The sequence below is a fragment of the Podarcis tiliguerta genome (genome assembly GCF_965153285.1).
Source record: "Podarcis tiliguerta genome assembly, chromosome: 1".
Lineage (NCBI taxonomy): Eukaryota > Metazoa > Chordata > Lepidosauria > Squamata > Lacertidae > Podarcis > Podarcis tiliguerta.
In genome coordinates, this window is record NC_139534.1 from 54,361,079 (window position 1) to 54,383,708 (window position 22,630).

The following is a 22,630-nucleotide window of genomic DNA, read 5'->3' on the forward strand; positions in this document are numbered from 1 at the left end:
TTAATATCTCTCAGAGACCACCTTTCCTCCAACCAGCCTTTTGAAAGCCTCTTTTACTTCCTTGTTTCTCAGACTGTAGATGAGTGGATTCACCATAGGTATCGCAAGGGTGTAAAAGACGGAGATGATTTTGTCTTCCTCCACTGAATACTTTGAACTGGGCCGGACATACATGAAGGCTCCTGTTGCATAGAATATGGTGACAGCTGTAAGGTGGGAGGCACAGGTGGAGAAGGCTTTATGTCTGCCCTCAGTTGAGTTGATCCGAAGGATGGCAATAAGTATGTATGTGTAAGAGATGGAAATGGCTAATATCGTTACCAATACAATTGCTGTTGCGAAGATGAAATGAATAATATCAATCACTGTTGTGTCCGAGCAAGACAGCTTTAGGATCGGGGGCACATCACAGAAGAAGTGGTTGATGATGTTGGAACTACAAAAGGACAAATTAAATATAATGGAAGTCTGGACCACTGCATTCACGCAACCTGTTAGATAGGAGCCAGCCACAAGCAGATTACAGAGTTTTCTGGACATGATAGCAGTATACAGCAGTGGGTTGCAAATAGCAATGAAGCGGTCATATGCCATCACACCCAGCAGGCAGCACTCACAGGATACAGCAATGCAGAAGAAGAAAAACTGCAGGGCACAGCCTGTGAAGGAAATAGTTTTGCTTTCTACTATAAAGTTAATCAATGTCCTGGGGGCAATGACACTGGAGTAACCAATATCCAAGAGTGACAGGCTGCTGAGGAAAAAATACATGGGAGTATGGAGGCGGGAGTCAATCCTGATTAATGTTACCATGCCGATGTTCCCCACCAGGGTCAACAAGTAAATCAGTAAGAACAATATGAAGAGAATAAACTGCAGACTCTTGTTATCTGTGAATCCAAGCAAAATAAATTCAGTAATTGTAGTAAGATTTCCTTCTGACATTGTCACAAGTTGTATTCTCCTGTGTAAATAGAAATATGAGAAAAAAGTTGAAATAGTATTAGCTCAACAACCAAAAGTAGTTTCCGGAGACCCTACATTTAAGTGGCAAGGAACAGTGATGTAAAATGGGTTGCCAGTTCCTGTGGCCACATGGGGAAGGGGTGTGTGGAGAAAGGGAAATGGATAGAGTATGCATGCACATTAACTGCCTAACAGCATCTGTGTCACCCAGGAGATCACAGCCACAGAGATAAGAAAAGAGTCGTTCCATTGCCTGGAGAGGTCATTTCCGTTTTCACATGGGGAAGCCATTTTCTTTTTTTCTTTTATTAATTTTATAATAACAAAAAGAAAAAAACCCAATCATAAAAAACATCACAATCAAAATCATACATCTTAATTGACTTCCCTCCAACTCCCCCTCCTGGTTCCATTTTCTATACTTATTTATACACGTATCCCTTTTTTAAGGAAAGGGGGGGGGAGAGAAATTGTCTGCTTTGTCCAGTTATGGTTTATTAGTTTGTTTTGCCAGTCTCTTTCATCTTCTTTGGCGGTGGCTTCTTCCTTCTATAGGGATGGGCTGGTCTTGCCCTGGCGTCCGTTCTCAGATGCAGGAACAAAGTCTTTTGCATGGTAAATCCATTAAGTCCTGTACCTTCCTAGCTTCATTTTTTTTTAACAAAAGTCATTTTCAACATTTTCTTCAAATCTTTATATACCACTTCCCAGGCTTTCTTAATAATTTTACATTGCCACCACATATGGTGGGCTCTCATACCCTTTACCCGCCCTTCCTGCATCATCTCCATCACCGTCCAAGCTTCCCAGATCAATGTACACATGGTATCATTTTTGTAATAGGCCGTCCTTATTCTTCCTTGTATTTTCCTCAAACCTCGCACAGCCACAGAGATAAGAAAAGAAGAGCCGTTCCATTGTCTGGAGAGGTCACTTTCTTTTTCACATGGGGGAGCCATTTTCAAGGGAGCCCAGCGACAGAAGTGCACAGCAGTACTGAGGTAGCACAGGGTTTTGAAATTTTGCATCTCTAACAATTTTGTACCCAGGGCAGCCGTCCCTGTGGCCCTCCACACACTTTGCCGCTGGAGAGGAATGTCAATGAGATGCTTAACGTTTCCTCCTCCAATCTAAACACCTCAGATATAAGCTTCAGAAACTCCTAATGTTTGTCAAAAAGAAGATATGAGTGCTCCTGAATTCTTCTCTGGCTCTTGCCCCAAGGGCCCTGTATTGGGATTCTTCCCATCACTGTGCAGTCTGCTTGTGTCAAATTGCGAGGAGAGGTTTGGTTATCAAACACATGGCCTCTTTCAGCCTTCATTCAGGTTTTGTAGAAAGCTCTTGTGCTGGCCATTGGCTCCCACTAGTGACCAGTGCCACCACTTACTTGCCAAAACTAGCACCATTTGATGCGCCTAATACCCATTTTTTATTTTTAAAACATCCTTCAAATGCTGGCCACTTCTTGCTATGTCACTGCAGCAAACCTCCTCAATCCCCCTTAAGTTAAGGTTCCTGCATCTTCCCCCCATCTTTCCCCTTTTTAAAAAAGAATGCATTATCAAATTTTGCTGCAACTTGGGTCAATGGAATCTAAAAACAAGGCAGAATTGGGTTGATGTTCTAAAGTATGCTGTTTGCCCTGGTGTTCCCCATATTCATTTGTGAGGCTGCTGTGGAAAATAATGAAGCACCGTCATACCATGGATCTCAAATGCCTCGGGCTCCCGAACAAATTGGCTTCTAAACAATAGAAACCCATAAGTGAGTGTTCCGGTTTTCGAATGATTTTTGGAAGCCAAACATCCAGCACGGCTTTCGTGGCTTCCAATTGGCTGCAGGATGCTCCTGCAGCCAATTGGAAGCTACGCTTTGGTTTTTGAATGGTTCCAGGAGTCAAATGGATTCTTTTCGAGAACCAAGGTACAATGCAAATTGCCCTTCAGCAGGCAAGCTATCTTCCATTTGCTCATAAACATGTTTGTTGGATGGAGGTCATAAAGAGAGAATGCAAAAATATTGTAACTGAGTGTTAACTCGCTCCCTTCAATGCCCAGATATGCAAATGTGTCTCTCAACTTCAATCTGAGTTTTCCCCCTTTTTGGTTGAATCCAGCTGCAGTACCAGATAAAAAAACATTAAGCAAATAAACTGCTTATCTGGTGACTTTAAATCTCCATTTCTGAATTCCTTATTACAATCACACAAAACTTGCAAGAAAGATCTAGTGCAGCATCCTCAGAAGTCAACCTTCCCAGCTTTTGTGAAAAGAAACCAAGCTAAATTCCAAAAAAATTCCTTGCTTGCAGAGAATGGAACTGTCCATAGATATTATCTGGCTGCCAAAAATAAAATATCCTAAGCACTCTGAGAATAAATCAGGCTAGGAGTCTTACCTGTGAAGAGGACAGATGTCATTCCTAAAGCCCCAAAGTTAGGCATATCGATAGAAAGGCTAATTTTATAGTTGTGAGGTAGCTGCAGTAGATAAAGAATGACTTCCTCTGCAGTATGTTGACATCCTTCATTTGCACATAAACCTGTTTGCTGGATCAGTGCAAAAGAGGTAGAATTCAGAGATACTGTAACCAAGCAAGAACACCCTCCCCTCAATGCTTAGATTATAAATTTGCTTCCAGAGAAATGCACTGTTGATAAATTTGACTGCTAGTGGGAGTTTAACAGGAATTTTGGATTATATCTGGCTAGGAAATGTATTGTAAGAAACCTTACTTGTGAAGATGATCAATGTCAATCCTAGAGCCCTAGAATAAGGGATGTAGAGAGAAATGCTCATTTTATAGTTGTTTTGCTACCACCTAGTGACCAAATTCCTCAAAGGCATAAATTAAAATACTCTGTATGACATCTCTGCATAATCACCTGAGGACATACAGCCTGGGAATTTCTTTTACTTTCTACTATTCATCTTTAATTAGTTTCTAACAGAAGTTGCCCCTCTCCATTCAGCCCACAATTCAGTAGGAATCTTCACTAGTTACTTTCCTCTATCTTGTTTTAGAGCAGCCTTTCTCAACCTGTGGTTTCCCAGATGTTGTTGAACTACAACTCTCATCACCCCAGCTAGCAAGGCCAGAGCCAAGGGATGATGGGAGTTGTAGTCCAACAACATCTGGGAGCCCACAGGTTGAGAACTGCTGTTTTAGAGTAAGTTTGTTGCACATTCCCTAAGCTATTAACAGCAGTTAACAATACCAACAAAGTCATTGGGACCTGCAGGACCGAAAGGTGCTTGCAACGTGATGATTGTTAGACAGAGCCATCCAGAGCAGCTCACTTGGTAGGGCTGAGCTGCTTCATTAACAGTGCAGGTCACTCCTGGGTACGTGGGATTAGAATCTCACAGTTCAGTATAAAGTTGTTATGCTGTCTAATTGCCCTCACTCAGGCATTGAGTAGGTACTATCTATGTCCAGAAAATGTCAGGGGGCAGGGAAATGAATTTAAATTTAAATTTAAAAGTGAATATCTATAGTGGTCAAAAATGGGCAGTCAAATCCAGATGGTTCTACAGTGGTACCTCTAGTTACGAACTTAATTCGTTCTGGAGGTCTGTTCTTAACCTTAAACTGTTCTTAACTAGAGGTGTGCTTTCATTAATGGGGCCTCTTGCTGCAGCTGCGCCGCCAGCAAACAATTTCTGTTGTCATCCTGGGGCAAAGTTCTCAACTCAAGGTAACTCTTCCAGGTTAGCAGAGTTTGTAACCTGAAGCATTTGTAACCTGAGGTGGTTCTACTGTATCCATTTTGATAAAGAGACTAGGACTTGAACTGAGGTGCTGTAATAAAATTCAAATGAACAATCTTAAATCTATTACCTGGGAATAAGTCCAGCTGAATTCAATGGGCCTTACTTCTGAGCACAGAAGAAGAAGAAGAAGAAGAAGAAGAAGAAGAAGAAGAAGAAGAAGAGGAGGAGGAGGAGTTTGGATTTGATATCCAGCTTTATCACTACCCGAAGGAGTCTCAAAGCGGCTAACATTCTCCTTTCCCTTCCTCCCCCACAACAAACACTCTGTGAGGTGAGTGGGGCTGAGAGACTTCAGAGAAGTGTGACTAGCCCAAGGTCACCCAACAGCTGCATGTGGAGGAGCGGAGATGCAAACCTGGTTCCCCAGATTACGAGTCTACCACTCTTAACCACTACACCACACTGACACACAATTAGGTTTGCAGTGTCTTAGTGTACACCTGCCTTTGCCAAGAATGAAATATTGCAAAGCAATTTATGTTACAATTTGAGTACACGTTAAGAAATAACAACATTCCTTGCAGAGAACTAAAGTGCATAGCTTTCACAGCAGGTGTTGTTGAATGGGCGGATGGAAGGAAATCTGCTTGATAGCCTCTTTTCAAAGGTTTCTTCTGACATAGTGCTCAAAATCTTAGGCTCTACTAATCTGCCTCATCATGTTCATAAACCTGATTAGTTGGGACACAAGACAGGGCCTTTTCTACTGTGGCACACAGGTTGTAGATCACCATTCCACAGACTTGACTACCTCTCTTTCAAGTTTTGGGTAAGCAGTGAATAACTTTTTATTTCCTCAAGCTCATTCTGAGTCTTTTCTACATCCAGCTATTCAGCATCAATGAGGCACTGCCAGGCAGAGATTGTTGGAGATACGTTATTTCTTAGTGGCACCATGTAAAGCTGTAAATGGACACATGCCAAATATATGGCAATAATGCCAGGGGCGGAGGAAGGGAGGTACAGTGAGGGCAGATCGCCCTGGGTGTCTTCGCTGAGGGGGGTGACATTTGGCAGTCGTGGGCATGCAGCACACCAAATGTTTCGCTCTGGCCACATGGGCAGCTCACTTTGCCCTGGCTGCAGGGCATGTGCGCGCCGCTCTATGCACCTGAGCAGCTGTCCCATGCCTGGAAGGGCACCCTCCATATCCCTTTCCCCTCGGGAGTGCACCTGCCCTGGGCAGTGCGGGCATAGGCTCCACCTCTGAATAATGCCTTGCTGAGGAATGAGCCCATTGTGTATGGTGAACGGCTTTTTAAAGATCTACATTATTAATCAGTGCTATTTTTCTAGAAAAATAGGAACTCTTTTGGAACTCAAAGTGAACACCCCCTTGTTCACCTGAGGTGCCAGAACTGAGTTCCAGTAAATCCCAGGTGAAAAAAGTCCTGTTATTAATACATGCAAATAGATAATGGTCATGCTGTTCACCCCCTCATGTGACAGATGAGATAACATCAAATGACTGAACCTCTAAAATGTGAGTGAGCGTTCACTGAATGTTCACTAACCCCCCACTAAGCCAAATTGAAATGGCTTAGTTAAATGAGCTGAAAAACTAAAGTAAAGAGGCTATGTGTGTACCTAAATAGACATGGGAAGAAAGGATGCAATTTTTTGGTTGCTAAAATGTATTTATTTATTATTAATAATATATGTTCATTGCCTTTTACACAACTTCTGAAAAAGTGACTTACACCATACTAGAAGACAAACAGCTCATTAAACATTTAAAATTCATAACATGGAATAAAACATAACAGTAAAAGTGTTCGCCCAGCAACGCTAATAAAGAGATGAACATCGTTAAAGGCCACCATTAAAAGTCAAGCCAGGCTACTCTAATACCACATTATAAGTAAATGACAGAGAGTTCCATGTAAACCTATTTCATTCATTTATTCATGTATATGTGCACATACCATTCCATCACCCCCAGGCATTATGACACAAGACAGTAGTGGGGAGAAAGCCAATGAATAATAACTTCTAAACATTGTGATAAGATGTGCGAGGGCAGCCTATTTTGGGGAGAGAGATGGGAATGCTCTATTCAGTCTCCTTACTGGGCATGCCCACCATAGTTTATGCACTCGATCAAAAATGTTACTGATGCATACCTATCTCTTAGAACTCACACACATTTCAATGGGACTTGATATAAATTAATGCACAGAACAATACAAAAATGCCTGCTGAGAAATAAACCCTGTGGAGTTTAGTGTGAGCTACTCAAATTAAGAATAGAAGTGTAGCTTTAACTTTATTATTAACTTTGCAATAAAGGATGAAGTAAGCTGTAGGATTGGATTTATTGTTTTGAACGTTAATGTCTTTGAGAGATAATCTTTCCCCCAATCATCCTTTTGAAAGCCTCTTTTACCTCCTTGTTTCTCAGGCTGTAAATGAGTGGATTCAGCATAGGTATTGCAAGGGTGTAAAAAACAGAGATGATTTTGTCCTGTTCCATGGAATATTTTGAACTGGGCCGTAAGTACATGAAAGCAACTGTGCCATAGAAAATGGTGACAGCTGTAAAGTGGGAGGCACAGGTGGAGAAGGCTTTTCGTCTGCCCTCGGCTGAGTTGATCCGAAGGATGGCAACTAGGATGTATGTGTAAGACACAAGAATGGCCAGGATAGTTATGGATACAATTGCTGTTGAGAAGCTAAAATGAATCATATCAATGACTCTTGTATCTGAACAGGAGAGCCTTAGAATAGGGACCACATCACAGAAGAAATGGTTGATGATGTTGGATCTACAAAAGGACAAACTAAATATAAATGAAGTCTGGACCACTGCATTCACACAACCTGTTAGATACGAGCTAGCCACAAGCAAATAACAGAGCTTTTTGGACATGAGAGCAGTATACAACAGTGGGTTGCAGATTGCAATGAAGCGGTCATATGCCATCGCACCCAGCAGGCAGCACTCACAGGATACAGCAATGCAGAAGAAGAAAAATTGCAGGGCACAGCCAGTGAAGGAAATTGTTTTCCTTTCTGCTACGAAGGTCATCAGTGTCCTGGGAGCGATGACAGTGGAGTAACCAATATCTAAGATTGACAGGTTGCTCAGGAAAAAATACATGGGAGTGTGGAGCCTGGAGTCAATTGTAATTAATGTTACCATGCCAATGTTCCCCACCAAGATCACCATGTAAATCAGTAAGAACACAGCAAAAAGAAGAACCTGCAGATTCTGGTTATCTGTGAATCCCAGCAAAACAAATTCAGTCATTGCGGTGAAGTTTCCTTCTGACATTTTACTAAGGTGTGCTATCTTCTGCAAATAAAAATAGGAGAACAATGATGAAATAGTATTCGATTCAAACTAGATATTACAGTGTGTACTATGTCCATCACCACCAAAAGCTTCAGGAAGCCACAATTTTAAGTCTTGAAAGAGGAGTGCAACCATTCCATTGCAATTGTCAAATACAGACAAATGACAGCTTCATGAAATGGTGTTTTACAATCAGGGAAAACAAAAAGATCATGTGTGTTGGCTGAAGTCATCCCTGTACTCTCTCTGATGTGAGCAACACTCCCTTGTCCTCATATGAACACTGCATAGGTCAAAGAATCAACAACGGTTAATATTCTTATCTCAATGCTCCCCACTAGTATGGCAACAGAGATTACCTGGAATGTTGCAAAGTCTTATAAATGAAGTGGGGGAACTGAAGCCCTGGGTGATCAATGAATCCTACAAAACTGAACTAATTTATAATAGTATGCTTTTATTTTACTGTATAGGGATGTGGGTGGCGCTGTGGTCAAAACCACAGAGCCTAGGGCTTGCCGATCAGAAGGTCGGCGGTTCAAATCCCCACAATGGGGTGAGCTCCCGTTGCTCGGTCCCTGCCCCTGCCAACCTAGCAGTTCGAAAGCATGTCAAAGTGCAAGTAGATAAATAGGCGGGAAGGTAAATGGCATTTCCGTGCGCTGCTCTGGTTTCACCAGAAGCAGCTTAGTCATGCTGGCCACATGACCCAGAAGCTGTATGCTGGCTCCCTTGGCCAGTAAAGTGAGATGAGCATGCAACCCCAGAGGCGTCCACGACTGGACCTAATGGTCTTCATGAAGTGGAATTTTGATTGTCCTTGCTGTTCACTTATTTACAGCATCCTGAGGTGTAAAGGAACCTGCTTGGATTGTGTTCCTATTTTACACCGTCATGTCCTTTCAGTATGTAAGAGTCTATGACTCTAAAGTTTTTTTGTCTGCCTACCAAGGTGATTGCTGCTCTTGGGAAAGGGGAATGCATGCTCCAAAAAATATGTGAAAAAGCTCACATACATCCCCTTCTTCCCAAAGGCAACAACAATGAAAATAACTATGGAGGGACATACTCCTTCCTTTGGAACTGTGTAAGCTACCAGTAACATTTTTTATAAAACCTCTTGCCCAATATTTCATATTTGTTACGCAGTATGTAAGCTATCCTTCAGCTGCACATGACTATGTTTTCTACAACAAGTCAATGCAGAAAGACTGCCATCTGCATTTCTGCAGATCTCCATGATCTGCTGCTGCTTACAGTCACAGGCAACTAGCAGGCTACATCACATACAGAGAATAAAAAAAGTCTTTTGTCAAGAAAAAGCCAAAATAAATTCCAGGTAATTGATTTGCCTTCAGAGAACCAAGCTGTTGCTAGATCTGACTGCTAGACGTAAAAATTCACAAGCACTCTGAGAGTCTATCAGATTAGTTAACATAGGATATCTCACCTTACCTGTGAAGAGGATGGATGTTATTCCTAGAGCACCAAAACAACCCACGTAGATAGAATAATTCATTTTATAGTTGGTTTAGCATCAACTAGAAGCCAAATCCCTGAAACACATGGGTGAAGCCCATATCATTAAAATGCTCTCCATGACCCCTCAACATAATCATCTGAGAACATGCTATCTGGGAATTCGTTCTTTCCATTCTTCATCTTTAATTGGTTCCAAGCAGAAGTGTTTCATCTCCATTCAGTCCACAATTCAATATGAATCTTCATTTATTACTTCTCTCTATTTCCTGTCAGATTAAGCTTGTTGATAAACTTGTAAGACAGCCTGGTCCCAATCTTGCCAACTCAACTATGCAAAGCTATTTCTCATGGGAAAATTTGCCTTTCGCAAGAATGGGCTCTTCAAGTGTATGGCATGCTGATTCCTATTGAAAATGTGAAATGTGAGCTTCCATTGGAACAACTTGCATTTGCAAACATTTCCATCATCATCATCATCATCATCATCATCATCACCACACACACAAACAGAGAGAGAGGTCAGGAGTAGCTTTAGTTCCATGTTGAATGGAACTAAAACATAAAAGGAGTATCAATGACCATCAGCAATTGGGAACTTTGAGATTGGAGATAATTTTTCCACATGAAGCTGTAGTGGTTGTACAGGGTCATCAATGCTCATGACACCTACATTTGTTTTTTCCTTTTCCACAATAATTTCTGGTCAAAAAGGGTTTGAAGGGTTTTGAAACATTTCAAAAACAAGCCCATTCTTTTTGACCAGAGACTGCAGAGTTAGTTTGGCAATCAGTATGGCCATTGAGGTGGAATGGGTTGTGAACTCCCACGTTCCCGACACAGAGGGTTGCTAGGAGAGGGAGAGCGCAGGTGCAAGGTGCACAGAACTGGTTTGGTGCAGCACATGATGGCAGGACCTTCTGGTTCACTCTGCGGCCATATTGCAGGGCAGCGGCGCGTGCCAGTTTGATCCATCTTTTAGATTTAGGGGAGCTAGTCTCAAACGTTTGTTGGGGGAGACCTAGGTTTTTTTGGGGGTATTTGTCCTGTCTTCACTCTTTTTAAGATGGAGGACCACTGTAGCCACCCCCAACGACACGTTCTCAAGATGGAAGGTGAGGGAACAGCTGCAGTCGCCTGCAGTTCCTGCGCAATGTTTGCCATCTTGCCAAAGGTTGCAGGCAGCTTTACCTGCAGCAATTGTATGTTGATTGCCCTCTTAGAAGACAAAGTCCAGCAACTGGAGGAACGTGTAGCTACGCTCCAAAGAATTAGAGAGCTGGAGCTCTTCTTGGAAGCAACAGAGAACACCGTCTCCACCAAGGAGGAGACAGGGGACACCCCTGAGAAGGAGGCTAGTTCACCAACACAGGTGCCAGATATATGGAGAAACGTGACTCAAAGAAGTAGGAGGCCCAGGGTTCGCTCTGATTGTTTAGAAATACACAATCACTTTGAAGTCCTCTCCCCTAGCATGGAAGACGAAGAACAGACTGCATTTGAGGATCTCTCCCTCATTACAGTCAATGACTTGGATCATGGACTCAAGGGCATCCTGATCAAATTTGCAGATGACACCAAACTAGGAGGGGTGGCTAACACCCCAGAGGACAGGATCACACTTCAAAACGACCTTGACAGATTAGAGAACTGGACCAAAACAAACAAGATGAACTTTAACAGGGAGAAATGTAAAGTATTGCACGTGGGCAAAAAAAATGAGAGGCACAAATACAAGATGGGTGACACCTGGCTTGAGAGCAGTACATGTGAAAAGGATCTAGGAGTCTTGGTTGACCACAAACTTGACATGAGCCAACAGTGTGACGCGGCAGCTAAAAAAGCCAATGCAATTCTGGGCTGCATCAATAGGAGTATAGCATCTAGATCAAGGGAAGTAATAGTGCCACAGTATTCTGCTCTGGTCAGACCTCACCTGGAGTACTGTGTCCAGTTCTGGGCACCACAGTTCAAGAAGGACACTGACAAACTGGAACGTGTCCAGAGGAGGGCAACCAAAATGGTCAAAGGCCTGGAAACGACGCCTTATGAGGAACGGCTAAGGGAGCTGGGCATGTTTAGCCTGGAGAAGAGGAGGTTAAGGGGTGATATGATAGCCATGTTCAAATATATAAAAGGATGTCCCCTAGAGGAGGGAGAAAGGTTGTTTTCTGCTGCTCCAGAGAAGCGGACATGGAGCAATGGATCCAAACTACAAGAAAGAAGATTCCACCTAAACATTAGGAAGAACTTCCTGACAGTAAGAGCTGTTCGACAGTGGAATTTGCTGCCAAGGAGTGTGGTGGAGTCTCCTTCTTTGGAGGTCTTTAAGCAGAGGCTTGACAACCATATGTCAGGAGTGCTCTGATGGTGTTTCCTGCTTGGCAGGGGGTTGGACTCGATGGCCCTTGTGGTCTATTCCAACTCTATGATTCTATGATTCTATGATTCTATATTCTTCTCTGGCCTCAGCTCCCCATGTAATGAGGCGTATGTCTGAACCCACATGCATGCCCACCAACAACATCTTCCCTTTGCAAGATCACAATACGTTGTTGGAGCCAATGTTTGTTTCTGTTAAGAACATGTTTTTTCTACCGTAAGCCTTATTCTCAACAAGAAAGTAGAATAATGTAGAATAAAGAAAGTAGAATCTTTATTATGTTTATTATGTGAAATGACAGAGACAGAATATACGGGTGCTGCTTCAGACACCCTGATTATAGAAATATCAATAGGCAGCAAATCCTCCAGTACAGTTGCTCCTTGATCTTAAGAGCATCCCAAACTACCCAAAGCCTGATGAACAGGTGCAGCAGTTTGCCACAGAGACACACTCTAAAAGTAAAGAGAAAAAGAGAGGGGGAGGGGTATAGTTTTCCTGAAAAAAGTGGAACTCAAGTCAGCAATCAGAGACCTGTGCCTTCCATGTAAGAGTTAAGCTCTTCCCATTAATACCAGCAAGGCTAGAGCAGTTCCCTCGCTCAATCCTAGGTCTGCAGTTCAGCAAAGAGGGAAGCTAGCCCTTGAGAATATAGGACAAAATGGTGGTCCCGTTGAAGTGTGTGAGCTATCCAACTATGGAAATGTGTGATTTAAATACTATTTGGGGCCAATGTAACTCTATGAGTAGGGGAGGGGTCTTCCTGGAATGAGCATTATAACATATTTATTCCTTTCCACCGAAAATTATTTCCAAAAGTTCCTTTCTTTTTTCTATTTTGTATAGCTTGTCCAGTCTGAAATTGAAAGAGCATGACCTCCATAAGAAATGACTAACTGATTATGTTATATTTTTTCTAATCCATTACTTTTGGAGGAACAGCCTACTGTCTAAGCAAAACAGGTTTTTTTTTCATTACAAGAGGTAATAAGCTTTGCTTGTAACAGTAGATGAGTGCACTGATCTTTACATTAATGATTAGGAGGTCTGGATATTTACTCATACCTTCCCAGTCACATTTAAGATAAAGATTAATACCAGAATAAATATATACAGCAGTGAATGATAGAAAATGTATAGTTTGGCACCATTGTTTCACCCCCCCCTTGTCCCACCCCTCTATTTTCTGGAAGTGCCAGTGTGGTGTAGTGGTTGAGAGCGGTAGTCTCGTAATCTGGGGAACCGGGTTTGCGTCTCCGCTCCTCCACATGCAGCTGCTGGGTGACCTTGGGCCAGTCACACTTCCTTGAAGTCTCTCAGCCCCACTCACCTCACAGAGTGTTTGTTGTGAGGGAGGAAGGGAAAGGAGAATGTTAGCCGCTTTGAGACTCCTTAAAGGGAGTGAAAGGCGGGATATCAAATCCAAACTCTTCTTCTTCTTCTTTAATTAGCTATGTTGGAGTGCTAGAAGAGCAATGGCAACTCACCCAGGCTCCCTCACTGGACCCTACTGTTTAGGGGCGACATAATGGGTTGCCAGCATGGTGGCATTCACTCACAGTCAAAACGCTTCTCTATGTCTATCAGTGAATGGTGTGACTGTCTTGCCTAAGTATCCCTACTGCAACACATTAACCATCCTCTGAAGAAGGGTAATCAGAGCCATGCCATTCATATAGTTCCCTTGACACAAATAGCATATATTAATCTTTGCAGCAACAGAGAATGATGCACTGGCCAATGTGTGCAACATGTGCACCTTCATCATACCTGTGTCAGAAGCTTCCAGCATCTACTAGAGCAGGCATGGGAACCTGTGGCCCTCCATATGTTCCTGGACACCAGAATGGACAGAATGGTCTTGGATGATGGGAAGTGTAATCCAGCAACATCTGGAAAGCCAGGGATTTTCATCCGCTACAGGTTAAATAGTATACTCTCTGTTATCATTCAATGGAATGGTGCTCAGTTCTCCTTTCCTTTGCTGACAGAAAACAGGCATTAGAATTCCTTTGTGCTTCAGTAAATCAATAGCCTGTAAACCTCAAATTGCAATACTTTGGTTGGAAACAGGCAGAATTAGTTGTACTTCATTCCAATAAAAATCGAGAGGGCCCAAGTCAAACTTCAATGGGACCTAACACATAAAAAATGGAACAATCCCATACTCAGAAATGGGAGTACGTAAAGGATTGTAGAGTCTGAATGTAACCCATTATAGAGATAAAAATTAAAAATGGAAAATGAGATAAAGGGTACAGTAAGATACAGAACCAGGCTTTTGATATTGAAGCTTATCACCTCTGAGAGATAATCTTTCCCCCAACCAGCCTTTTGAAAGCCTCTTTTACCTCCTTGTTTCTCAGGCTGTAGATGAGTGGATTCAGCATAGGTATTGCAAGGGTGTAAAAGACAGAGATGATTTTGTCCTGTTCCACGGAATATTTTGAACTGGGCCGTAAGTACATGAAAGCAACTGTGCCATAGAAAATGGTGACAGCTGTAAGGTGGGAGGCACAGGTGGAGAAGGCTTTTCGTCTGCCCTCGGCTGAGCTGATCCGAAGGATGGTGACAAGTATGTAACTGTAAGACACCAGAATGCCCAGGATAGGTATTGATACAACTGCTGTTGAGAAGCTAAAATGAATCATATCAATGACTCTTGTATCTGAACAGGAGAGCCTTAGAATAGGGACCACATCACAGAAGAAATGGTTGATGATGTTGGATCTACAAAAGGACAAACTAAATATAAATGAAGTCTGGACCGCTGCATTCACACAACCTGTTAGATACGAGCTAGCCACAAGCAAATAACAGAGCTTTTTGGACATGAGAGCAGTATACAACAGTGGGTTGCAGATTGCAATGAAGCGATCATATGCCATTGCACCCAGCAGGCAGCACTCACAGGATACAGCAATGCAGAAGAAGAAAAACTGCAGGGCACAGCCAGTGAAGGGAACTGTTTTGCTTTCTGCTACAAAGGTCATCAGTGTCATGGGAGCGATGACAGTGGAGTAACCAATATCTAACATTGACAGGTGGCTCAGGAAAAAGTACATGGGAGTGTGGAGCCGGGAGTCAATTGTGATTAATGTTACCATGCCAATGTTCCCCACTAAGATCACCAAGTAAATCAGAAAGAACACAGTGAAGAGAAGAACCTGCAGGTTCTGGTTATCTGTGAATCCCAGCAAAACAAACTCAGTAATTGCAGTGAAGTTTCCTTCTGACATTTTACTAAGGTGTGCTCTCCTCTGTAAAAAAATAAAAAATGAGAATGTTTAAATACTCTTAGCTCAATACTAGATGTTACACATATTAACTTGTCCACTGACTTGTTAAAAACAAGAACCAAAAGCATTTTCAGGAGGCCTTGCATTAAAATGGAGGGGAATGGCAAGGAACTGTTGAACACTTCCTCCTCTGATCAAATTGTCCCTGCTGTAAGCTTCAGAATTTATTGTTCCCCAAAGAAGAGGGGAGTACAATGAAATTATGTGGTTCTTGCACCATGGGACATCTCTCTGTGTTGGAATTCTTCCTGACCTGTGCTTTTCTTCTGGGCAGTCTCCTTATGTCAAATGACTAGAGTTTCTCTAGTTACCAAATGGGGGGGGGGGGGCAGGTCAAATGTAGAGGTTTGGAGCCTTCTCCACCAGGAGGCAACCTGCTTATGTAAAGTCACTAGGAGTGCTCTCATTATCAAATGGGGGCACATCAATTTTTTTTGTAATGAGTTGCTTTGCAGGCTGATCCATTTAGCTCATAAATTTTACTTCCTGCAGGGTAGGGTCACCCAGTCAATGGCCATAGGAGCATGATAGAGACTGGGGATATTTCATGCACAGGGCTTTCTGCAGTTCCATAAGTTCATTGTGTTCTAACATTATTTCTCATTAGGTGATTCTAGTTTACTCCAAACAATGTGTGTTGCTTCATTATATCTGGCCTCCTTGTACAAATACTACTTTTGCTTGCAGCATACATTTCTCTTTTTATATATGATGTCTGCATTACTGAGGCGCCATGTCAGGGACTGGCTGGATGAGGAGGAGTGGTAGAAGCTGCCTGACAGGAACCACCCTAAGAAGTCTCTGTGTGTCCTCTTTTCTGCTTTCTTAATAAAGAAACTAACTGTAAGTTAGCTGGCATGTCACTGTTTTTCTCTGTTCTGCAAATGACCTGTTCTCTCTGTTGGTTCCTTAACACAGTACAAAGGGTGGAAAAGGTTAGGATGCTTGCCAACTATTCAAACAGAATGCCATTCCATTGCCAAGGGCTGATGGGAATGAAGAGTCAGTCCTCACACTGCTGCCATGCCAACCCCACTTACCTGCTGTATAATCAATAAAGTTGTAGCTTTATTTAACCAAACACTTGTCCGGCACGTGTCATTCCCACAGCACCCACAAGCCACAAACCTGCAGCTGCCTGGGAAACATTGCCTTTGTTTTATGGAGCTGGAGTTTACCAACTGCATTAAAAAAAAGTGCTCTGTGGCAAATATGGCCTGCTTGGAATAAGGAGCACTCATTTTAAGCTAGAAACCAAATCCCTGAATCACATGAGTGAAGCCCATATCATTAAAATGCTCTCTATGGCCTCTCTGTATAATTACCTGAGGACCTGCTATTTGGGAATTAGTGGTTCTTTCCACTATTCATCTTTAATTAGTTTCAAAGAGAACTGTTCCATATCAATACAACTGTGCAAGTGTGCAACTGAAGCCCCATTTTGTGCCCACCACTCATGTGTTCCCTATATACTCTACACACGCCCGATAGGTTAAGGATCTTTTGCTGGAGTTAATATGTGTGTTTCTACTCCGTCTTTCTATTCTTAACTTCATGCCGAATAAGAAAGATAGGACACCAGCAGAATAAAGAAAGCTTGGTTTATTACATGGAATGAAAAAGACAGTGCATATATGTGTTGCTTCAGACACCTTGATTACACACATACTCAACACAACCCGGCAGCAAATCATTCATGTTCATCTTAATAGCAAAAGGATCCCTAACTACCTCAAAGTCTAATGAGTAGGTGGAGCAATTTGCCACCTACTGGGGCAGCAAGGGGCGGTGGCATGTGGTGGAGGTCAGGCACCCATAGCAAAAAAATGTGGGTGCCCAAGCTCCCAGGGCCCACTGGAGCTGGCGCCAGTGCTCAATATACAGCACATCAAGGGCACGACTGGCTGCTCCAACCCACCCCTGTGGATCAGCATGCAGTAGACAAAAGGCTCTGAGGGCAGTTCCTTTCTTTGTTCCCTTGAACTGGCCAAATATGAAATGTATGTTAGCTTCCACCCCTTCAGGGTGATCATTTCAGCAGGGGCGTAGGAATGGGGGTGCGGGGTGTGTGGTCTGCCCCAGGTGTCATCCCTGAGGGGGTGACAAAATGGCACACCACGGAGGTGGCACTTACCGCAGAGCCTGGCCTGTAGCGTGCCAGAGCCACATGTCTCTCCTGGGAGTGAAGCGGTGGCTTGGGTCCCCGCACTGCCTGAAACAGCAGAGTGGGGCTTGCGTCCGCCAGGCGGACTCTGTAGGCAGCTTGTCGCGGCACCCTCCTGGGCAGATCACTGCAGCGCCCCGTGAGCAGATCACCCCACCCCTGCGGGCAGATCACCCCGCCCCCACTGATCTGGGTGCCAGAGCAACTAGCTACGCAACTAGCTACGCCCCTGCATCTCGGTAGAATAGTATTCCAAAAAGGGATTGTGAGGTGCTCTAAAAGAATCTCTCCATATTTGAACGTCAAAATGGAAATGAAATTCAACGTAAGCGAGTTTAAAATGAGACACATTGGGGGGGGGTCTAACTTCACATATATTAGGGTCTCAACTGGTGGTGGCAAACCAGGGGGAAAAAAGATTCAATTGGAAAAGAGACTGGCCATATTGTAATGACTTTTACAAAGAGATAGTGAGGGAACCTGGTCACAAACAACTGATTTTGACAATTAGAATGTACAGAACGATACACTGGCCAATGTGTGAAACATGTGCTTCTCCATGATACCTATATATATTCTTAAATTAGTTTAACTTAGAATGTTAATTTAACCTTCTAATTCCACTTAGATATCAGCTAAGCTAAAATCATATAATGGTACATAAAATAAAGTAAAACAACAACAAACTAAAGTAAAATAAATAGAGACTTCCCATCATTTCCCGATATAGTTGACATTTGTGATTTTGAATGTACTTATAATTATTACCTTACCTTTAATATACTTTCTAATACTTTTTTACAACCTAGCGTACCAATTTTTCTTTATTTCTTAATATTTTATGTACACAAGTGTCATTCAAACACTACCATAGATAATATGTCGTTGTTATTTTTTTGTAAGTATCTCTTAAACATTTCTCATTTTTGAGAAAATAATTGTTTGGTGTTACCTCTTAACCTATTTGTTAATTGAGCCATTTCCACATAGTCTAATAATTTATTTTGTCATTCTGTTATCGTTGGTATCTTTTCCCCTTTCCAATTAGATGCTATCAATAGACTGGCAGCCACTGTTGCATATAAAAAGATTTCTCTTATATTTTTCGGAATGTCTCTACATAAGATTCCTAACAGAAAGGCTTCTGGTTTCTTTAAAAATGTTAATTTGAACATTTTTTTCATTTCATCATAAACAATATTCCAAAAATCTTGGACTTTTCTGCATGTCCACCACATATGATAAAAATCTCCTATTTTTTCTCCGCACTTCCAACACTTATTCGAACTATTTTTATGAATTTTGGAGATTTTTGATGGTGTAAGGTACCACCGAAACTGCATTTTCACCATATTTTCTTTGATGGTGTAACATGCAGGAAATTTTCCAATTCATTTTAAAGGGAACTGAGTTGTGATCTTTTTCATCCATTTCAGTGGGACATAAATACAGTTAATGAACAGAGCATTCACATAAATCTCTATGCAGAAAAAAAGACTCTCAGAGTTCAAAGTGGCTTATCTTAAGGTAAGTAGTCAGAACCAAACCCAAAATGTAGACAAAAATGAATAATATGAACATTGCAGTTAAGGATGCAATAAGGCCTCTTAACATTAAGTTCAATGGCTCTGAGTGATAGCCTTTTCCCCAAGCAGCCTTTTGAAAGCCTCTTTGACCTCCTTATTTCTCAGACTGTAGATGAGTGGATTCAACATTGGGATTACAAGGGTATAAAACACAGATATTATTTTGTCCTGCTCCACGGAATATTTTGAATTGGGCCGTGAGTACATGAAAACAGCTGTCCCATAGAATATAGTGAGAGCTGTAAGGTGGGAGGCACAAGTGGAGAAGGCTTTACGTCTGCCCTCAGCTGACTTCATCCGAAGGACGGCAACAAGTATGTATATGTAAGAGATCAGTATGGTCAGGATCGTTACTAATGCGATTGCTGTGGAGAAGCTAAAATGAATTATATCGATGACTCCTGTATCTGAACATGAGAGCCTTAGGATAGGGGGTACATCACAGAAAAAATGGTTGATGATGTTGGATCTGCAAAAGGACAAACTAAATATAAATGAAGTCTGGACCGCTGCATTCACACAACTTGTTAGATACGAAACAGCCACGAGCAGATAACAGAGCTTTTTGGACATGATGGCAGTATACAACAGTGGATTGCAGATAGCGATGAAGCGGTCATACGCCATTGCACCCAGCAGGAAGCACTCACAGGATACAGCAATGCAGAAGAAGAAAAACTGCAGGGCACAGCCAGTGAAGGAAATGGTTTTGCTTTTTGCTACCAGTGTCATCAGTGTCCTGGGAGCGATGACAGTGGAGTAACCAATATCTAAGATTGATAGGTTGCTCAGGAAAAAGTACATGGGAGTGTGAAGCCTGGAGTCAATCCTGATTAATGTCACCATGCCAACGTTCCCCACCAAGATGAGCAAGTAAACCAGTAAGAACACTATGAAGAGAAGAAACTGCATACTCCGATTATCTGTGAATCCCAGCAAAACAAATTCAGTAATTGTGGTGAAGTTTCCTTCTGACATTGTCACAAGTTGTATTCTCCTGTGTAAATAAAAATATGAAAAAAAAGTTGAAATAGTATTAGCTACCAGGAATTCTTCCCTTGCTCTTGTCCCACGGGTCCTCTGTGGATGTTCGGATTCTTCACCACAGCCTACTAATGGCAAATGACCAGGAGAGTTCTCTTAACAAATGAGGGTCAGGAAAAAAAAAAAAGATTGGCACATAAATGTTCAGTCTCCTTTCTCCCATTTTGTGTGTGTGTGTGTGTGTGTGTGTGTGTGTCTAATTTATTTCTGAGCCAAACCAATGGAAGCCATGGTCATTTCACTCATAATTCATAACGTGCCATTCATATTGGCTACCTCAGATGTTATGCACTGATAGTCATCTTTACTTTATTATATGCTGTTTTCTGTGGATTATAATATTTTGACCTAGCATAAGTGCAGGTTTGTCACCCATTCCTTATTTTCATTGTTCACAATTTAGGACTTCTCATCATAATTAATAAAATATATAGCATGGGCAGAGTTTTCCCATATTTTAAAGGAAGGTGAAAATTTTCAACCCCATGTTATCTTGTTTTACTGAGGCATTAGCTACTCTGACATCAGTAGATTTTATGCCCAAATACATGTGCATAATATTGCAAACTCTGAGCTGAGGTTTCAATGTTATATAACCACAAGGCAGTACAGGACAGACTTATGACCTATGAATGCAGGTTGTGTCAAAGACTGACACAAAAAAGCAGGGGTAGGAGCAATTTCAAATGAAAGGCAAGAGGGGATGTTGAAGCCTATCTCTGCTCTCCACTTTCCCACTGCTTTTCTCCGAGATGCAATTTGAGATTAGAAATTAAAGGCAGGATTCACCTAACCAGCCTTGTCAGAGGAAGACACAGACTTACACCTTTACACCTTCCACCCTCTCCTTCCCCCAACACCGCAGAAATTGACTCAAGGGGGTTGGGTAACCAGTACACAGAGGAAAGAGACAGGGGTCATTTTATCTGACAAGCTGTAATGCTTGCACAGACAGAATGGTTAGAAGTGTGGCACTGAATGGATTGTCATAGCCTAATTCATTTTGCCCATTCACTAACTAGGATTTTTTAAAAATGGCTATGCGTTTTAACAGGAGTGGATGATATCTGCAAACATAGTACCCACTTTCCCCAGCAGCTTATAATGATAAATGGAAGTGTTCAGACTCTGTAAATTTTTTTCTTGGTTAGGCAAAATACCATCAAAAATTGACATGTATTTCCCCACAGTTTTTTTTTTAAATAAACCTTTGCAAACTGCTGTTTTGTTCACAAAAAGTTGATCTTTTAGACCATCCTTAATCAGCCCTTGTAGTACGCTACTACAGCAAAGTCCATCTAGCCTTTCCAAATCCATCAAATTTTAGGCTTCCTAAAATTTCAGGTTTCTTTTTTCTCATTCTTTTTACTTTAATGTCATCATCTGTGCCACTTGAGTAAACAAAAATTTAAAGCTGGGAAGAATTGTGCTATTCTTCCTACTGAATAGGTGTCTTCCCATTCATTTGTTAGGCTGCTGTGCCAAATAAAAAAGGAACATGCCTGCAATGTTTAAGCTGCAAATACATAGAACCAGAGAATTTTGGAGTTGGATGGGACCACAATGATCATCTAGTCCAATCCCCTGCAATATCGCTTAAACCAACAACCCTCAGATTAAGAATCTCATGCTCTACCAACCGAACTATCTCTTCCCTTTAACGGAAAGAATGCAGAGATATTGCATTAACCCACTTCCCTCAATGCCAACTAATATGACGAGTCTCTTAAACTTGAAACTTAAATGTTTTATCTGAGCTGAGGCTTAAAATTTGGCTGCAAAGCCTCATGAAAACACTGCTCATGAAAACAGTCCACGTTTAATGAGATCTGCTTTATCTGTTGTTCTCTTAACAGTCACAGACAACATGCAGGAGACAACATGCAGCATCATACAGAGCCAGTCCATACAGCTTCTGTGAACAGAAAATTAAAATAATTTCTCTGCAACTGATTTTCCTTCATATAACTAAGCTGTTCATTAATCTGAAGGTTAGAAATTAAAATTCACAAGCACTTTGAGATTTTATCCGGTAAGTCAACATAGCCCAAGTAACTTTACCTGTGAAGATGATAGATGTCATTTCTAAAGTCCCCCAAATCAAGATGCGTAGATAGAACTGCTCATTTTATACTTCATTTGGTCTAGAAACCAAATCCCTGAAATGTATGAATGAGACCTGCATCATTAAAATGTTGTGTAGGACCTCTCAGCATAATCGCCTGAGGACATGCTGTGTGGGAATTTGTTCTTGTTCCCACTGTTCATCCTTAATTGGTTTGAAACAGGACTACTGGCTTTCCATTCAGCCCACACAATATGGTCACAGTCCTCATTAGTTATTTTTCTCTACCTTGTTTTCAAATAAGCTCATTGATAAAGAGTATGGTAGAATCAGAAGACTCTTTATTTGCATCAGCCACTAGCCATAGCAATAAAATAAAATGGAATATACTGAAGACAGGGATAAATACTTAACTATAAAAAATAGGTTCTGGAAGTATACATCAATAATCAAATAAAATATCTTATTCCAATTGCCCCTGCTAAAAAAATTGCAGTTTTTACTGTCACCTTATTATCTTGATTTGCCAGAAGAAAGGACACAGTAGCAATGGTTGAGCAACCTAGTATGGAT

General features: G+C 41.8%; 4 protein-coding genes across 4 annotated transcripts; all 4 read right to left on the bottom strand.

Moving 5' to 3' along the window:
- Positions 1–945, bottom strand: LOC310683965 (olfactory receptor 5AR1-like; the record flags this gene model as incomplete). Its single annotated transcript, XM_083454435.1, has 1 exon — positions 1–945. The coding sequence occupies one exon, from the start codon at positions 943–945 to the stop codon at positions 1–3; it is 945 nt and encodes a 314-aa protein (XP_083310561.1).
- A 6,126-nt stretch (positions 946–7,071) lies between these two features.
- LOC310679084 (olfactory receptor 5AR1-like) lies at positions 7,072–8,016 on the bottom strand (the record flags this gene model as incomplete). The annotated part of the gene is made up of 1 exon (XM_083443818.1): positions 7,072–8,016. The coding sequence occupies one exon, from the start codon at positions 8,014–8,016 to the stop codon at positions 7,072–7,074; it is 945 nt and encodes a 314-aa protein (XP_083299944.1).
- Positions 8,017–14,196: 6,180 nt separating this feature from the next.
- LOC310679114 (olfactory receptor 5AR1-like) lies at positions 14,197–15,138 on the bottom strand (the record flags this gene model as incomplete). The annotated part of the gene is made up of 1 exon (XM_083443906.1): positions 14,197–15,138. One exon carries the CDS (start codon positions 15,136–15,138, stop codon positions 14,197–14,199), a length of 942 nt encoding a protein of 313 aa, XP_083300032.1.
- Positions 15,139–18,981: 3,843 nt separating this feature from the next.
- Positions 18,982–22,149, bottom strand: LOC310679075 (olfactory receptor 5AR1-like; the record flags this gene model as incomplete). The annotated part of the gene is made up of 2 exons (XM_083443791.1): positions 22,054–22,149; positions 18,982–19,945 (listed from the first exon to the last, which is right to left on the bottom strand). Exon 2 carries the CDS (start codon positions 19,924–19,926, stop codon positions 18,982–18,984), a length of 945 nt encoding a protein of 314 aa, XP_083299917.1. The 5' UTR covers positions 19,927–19,945; positions 22,054–22,149.
- Between the last annotated feature and the right edge of the window lie 481 nt (positions 22,150–22,630).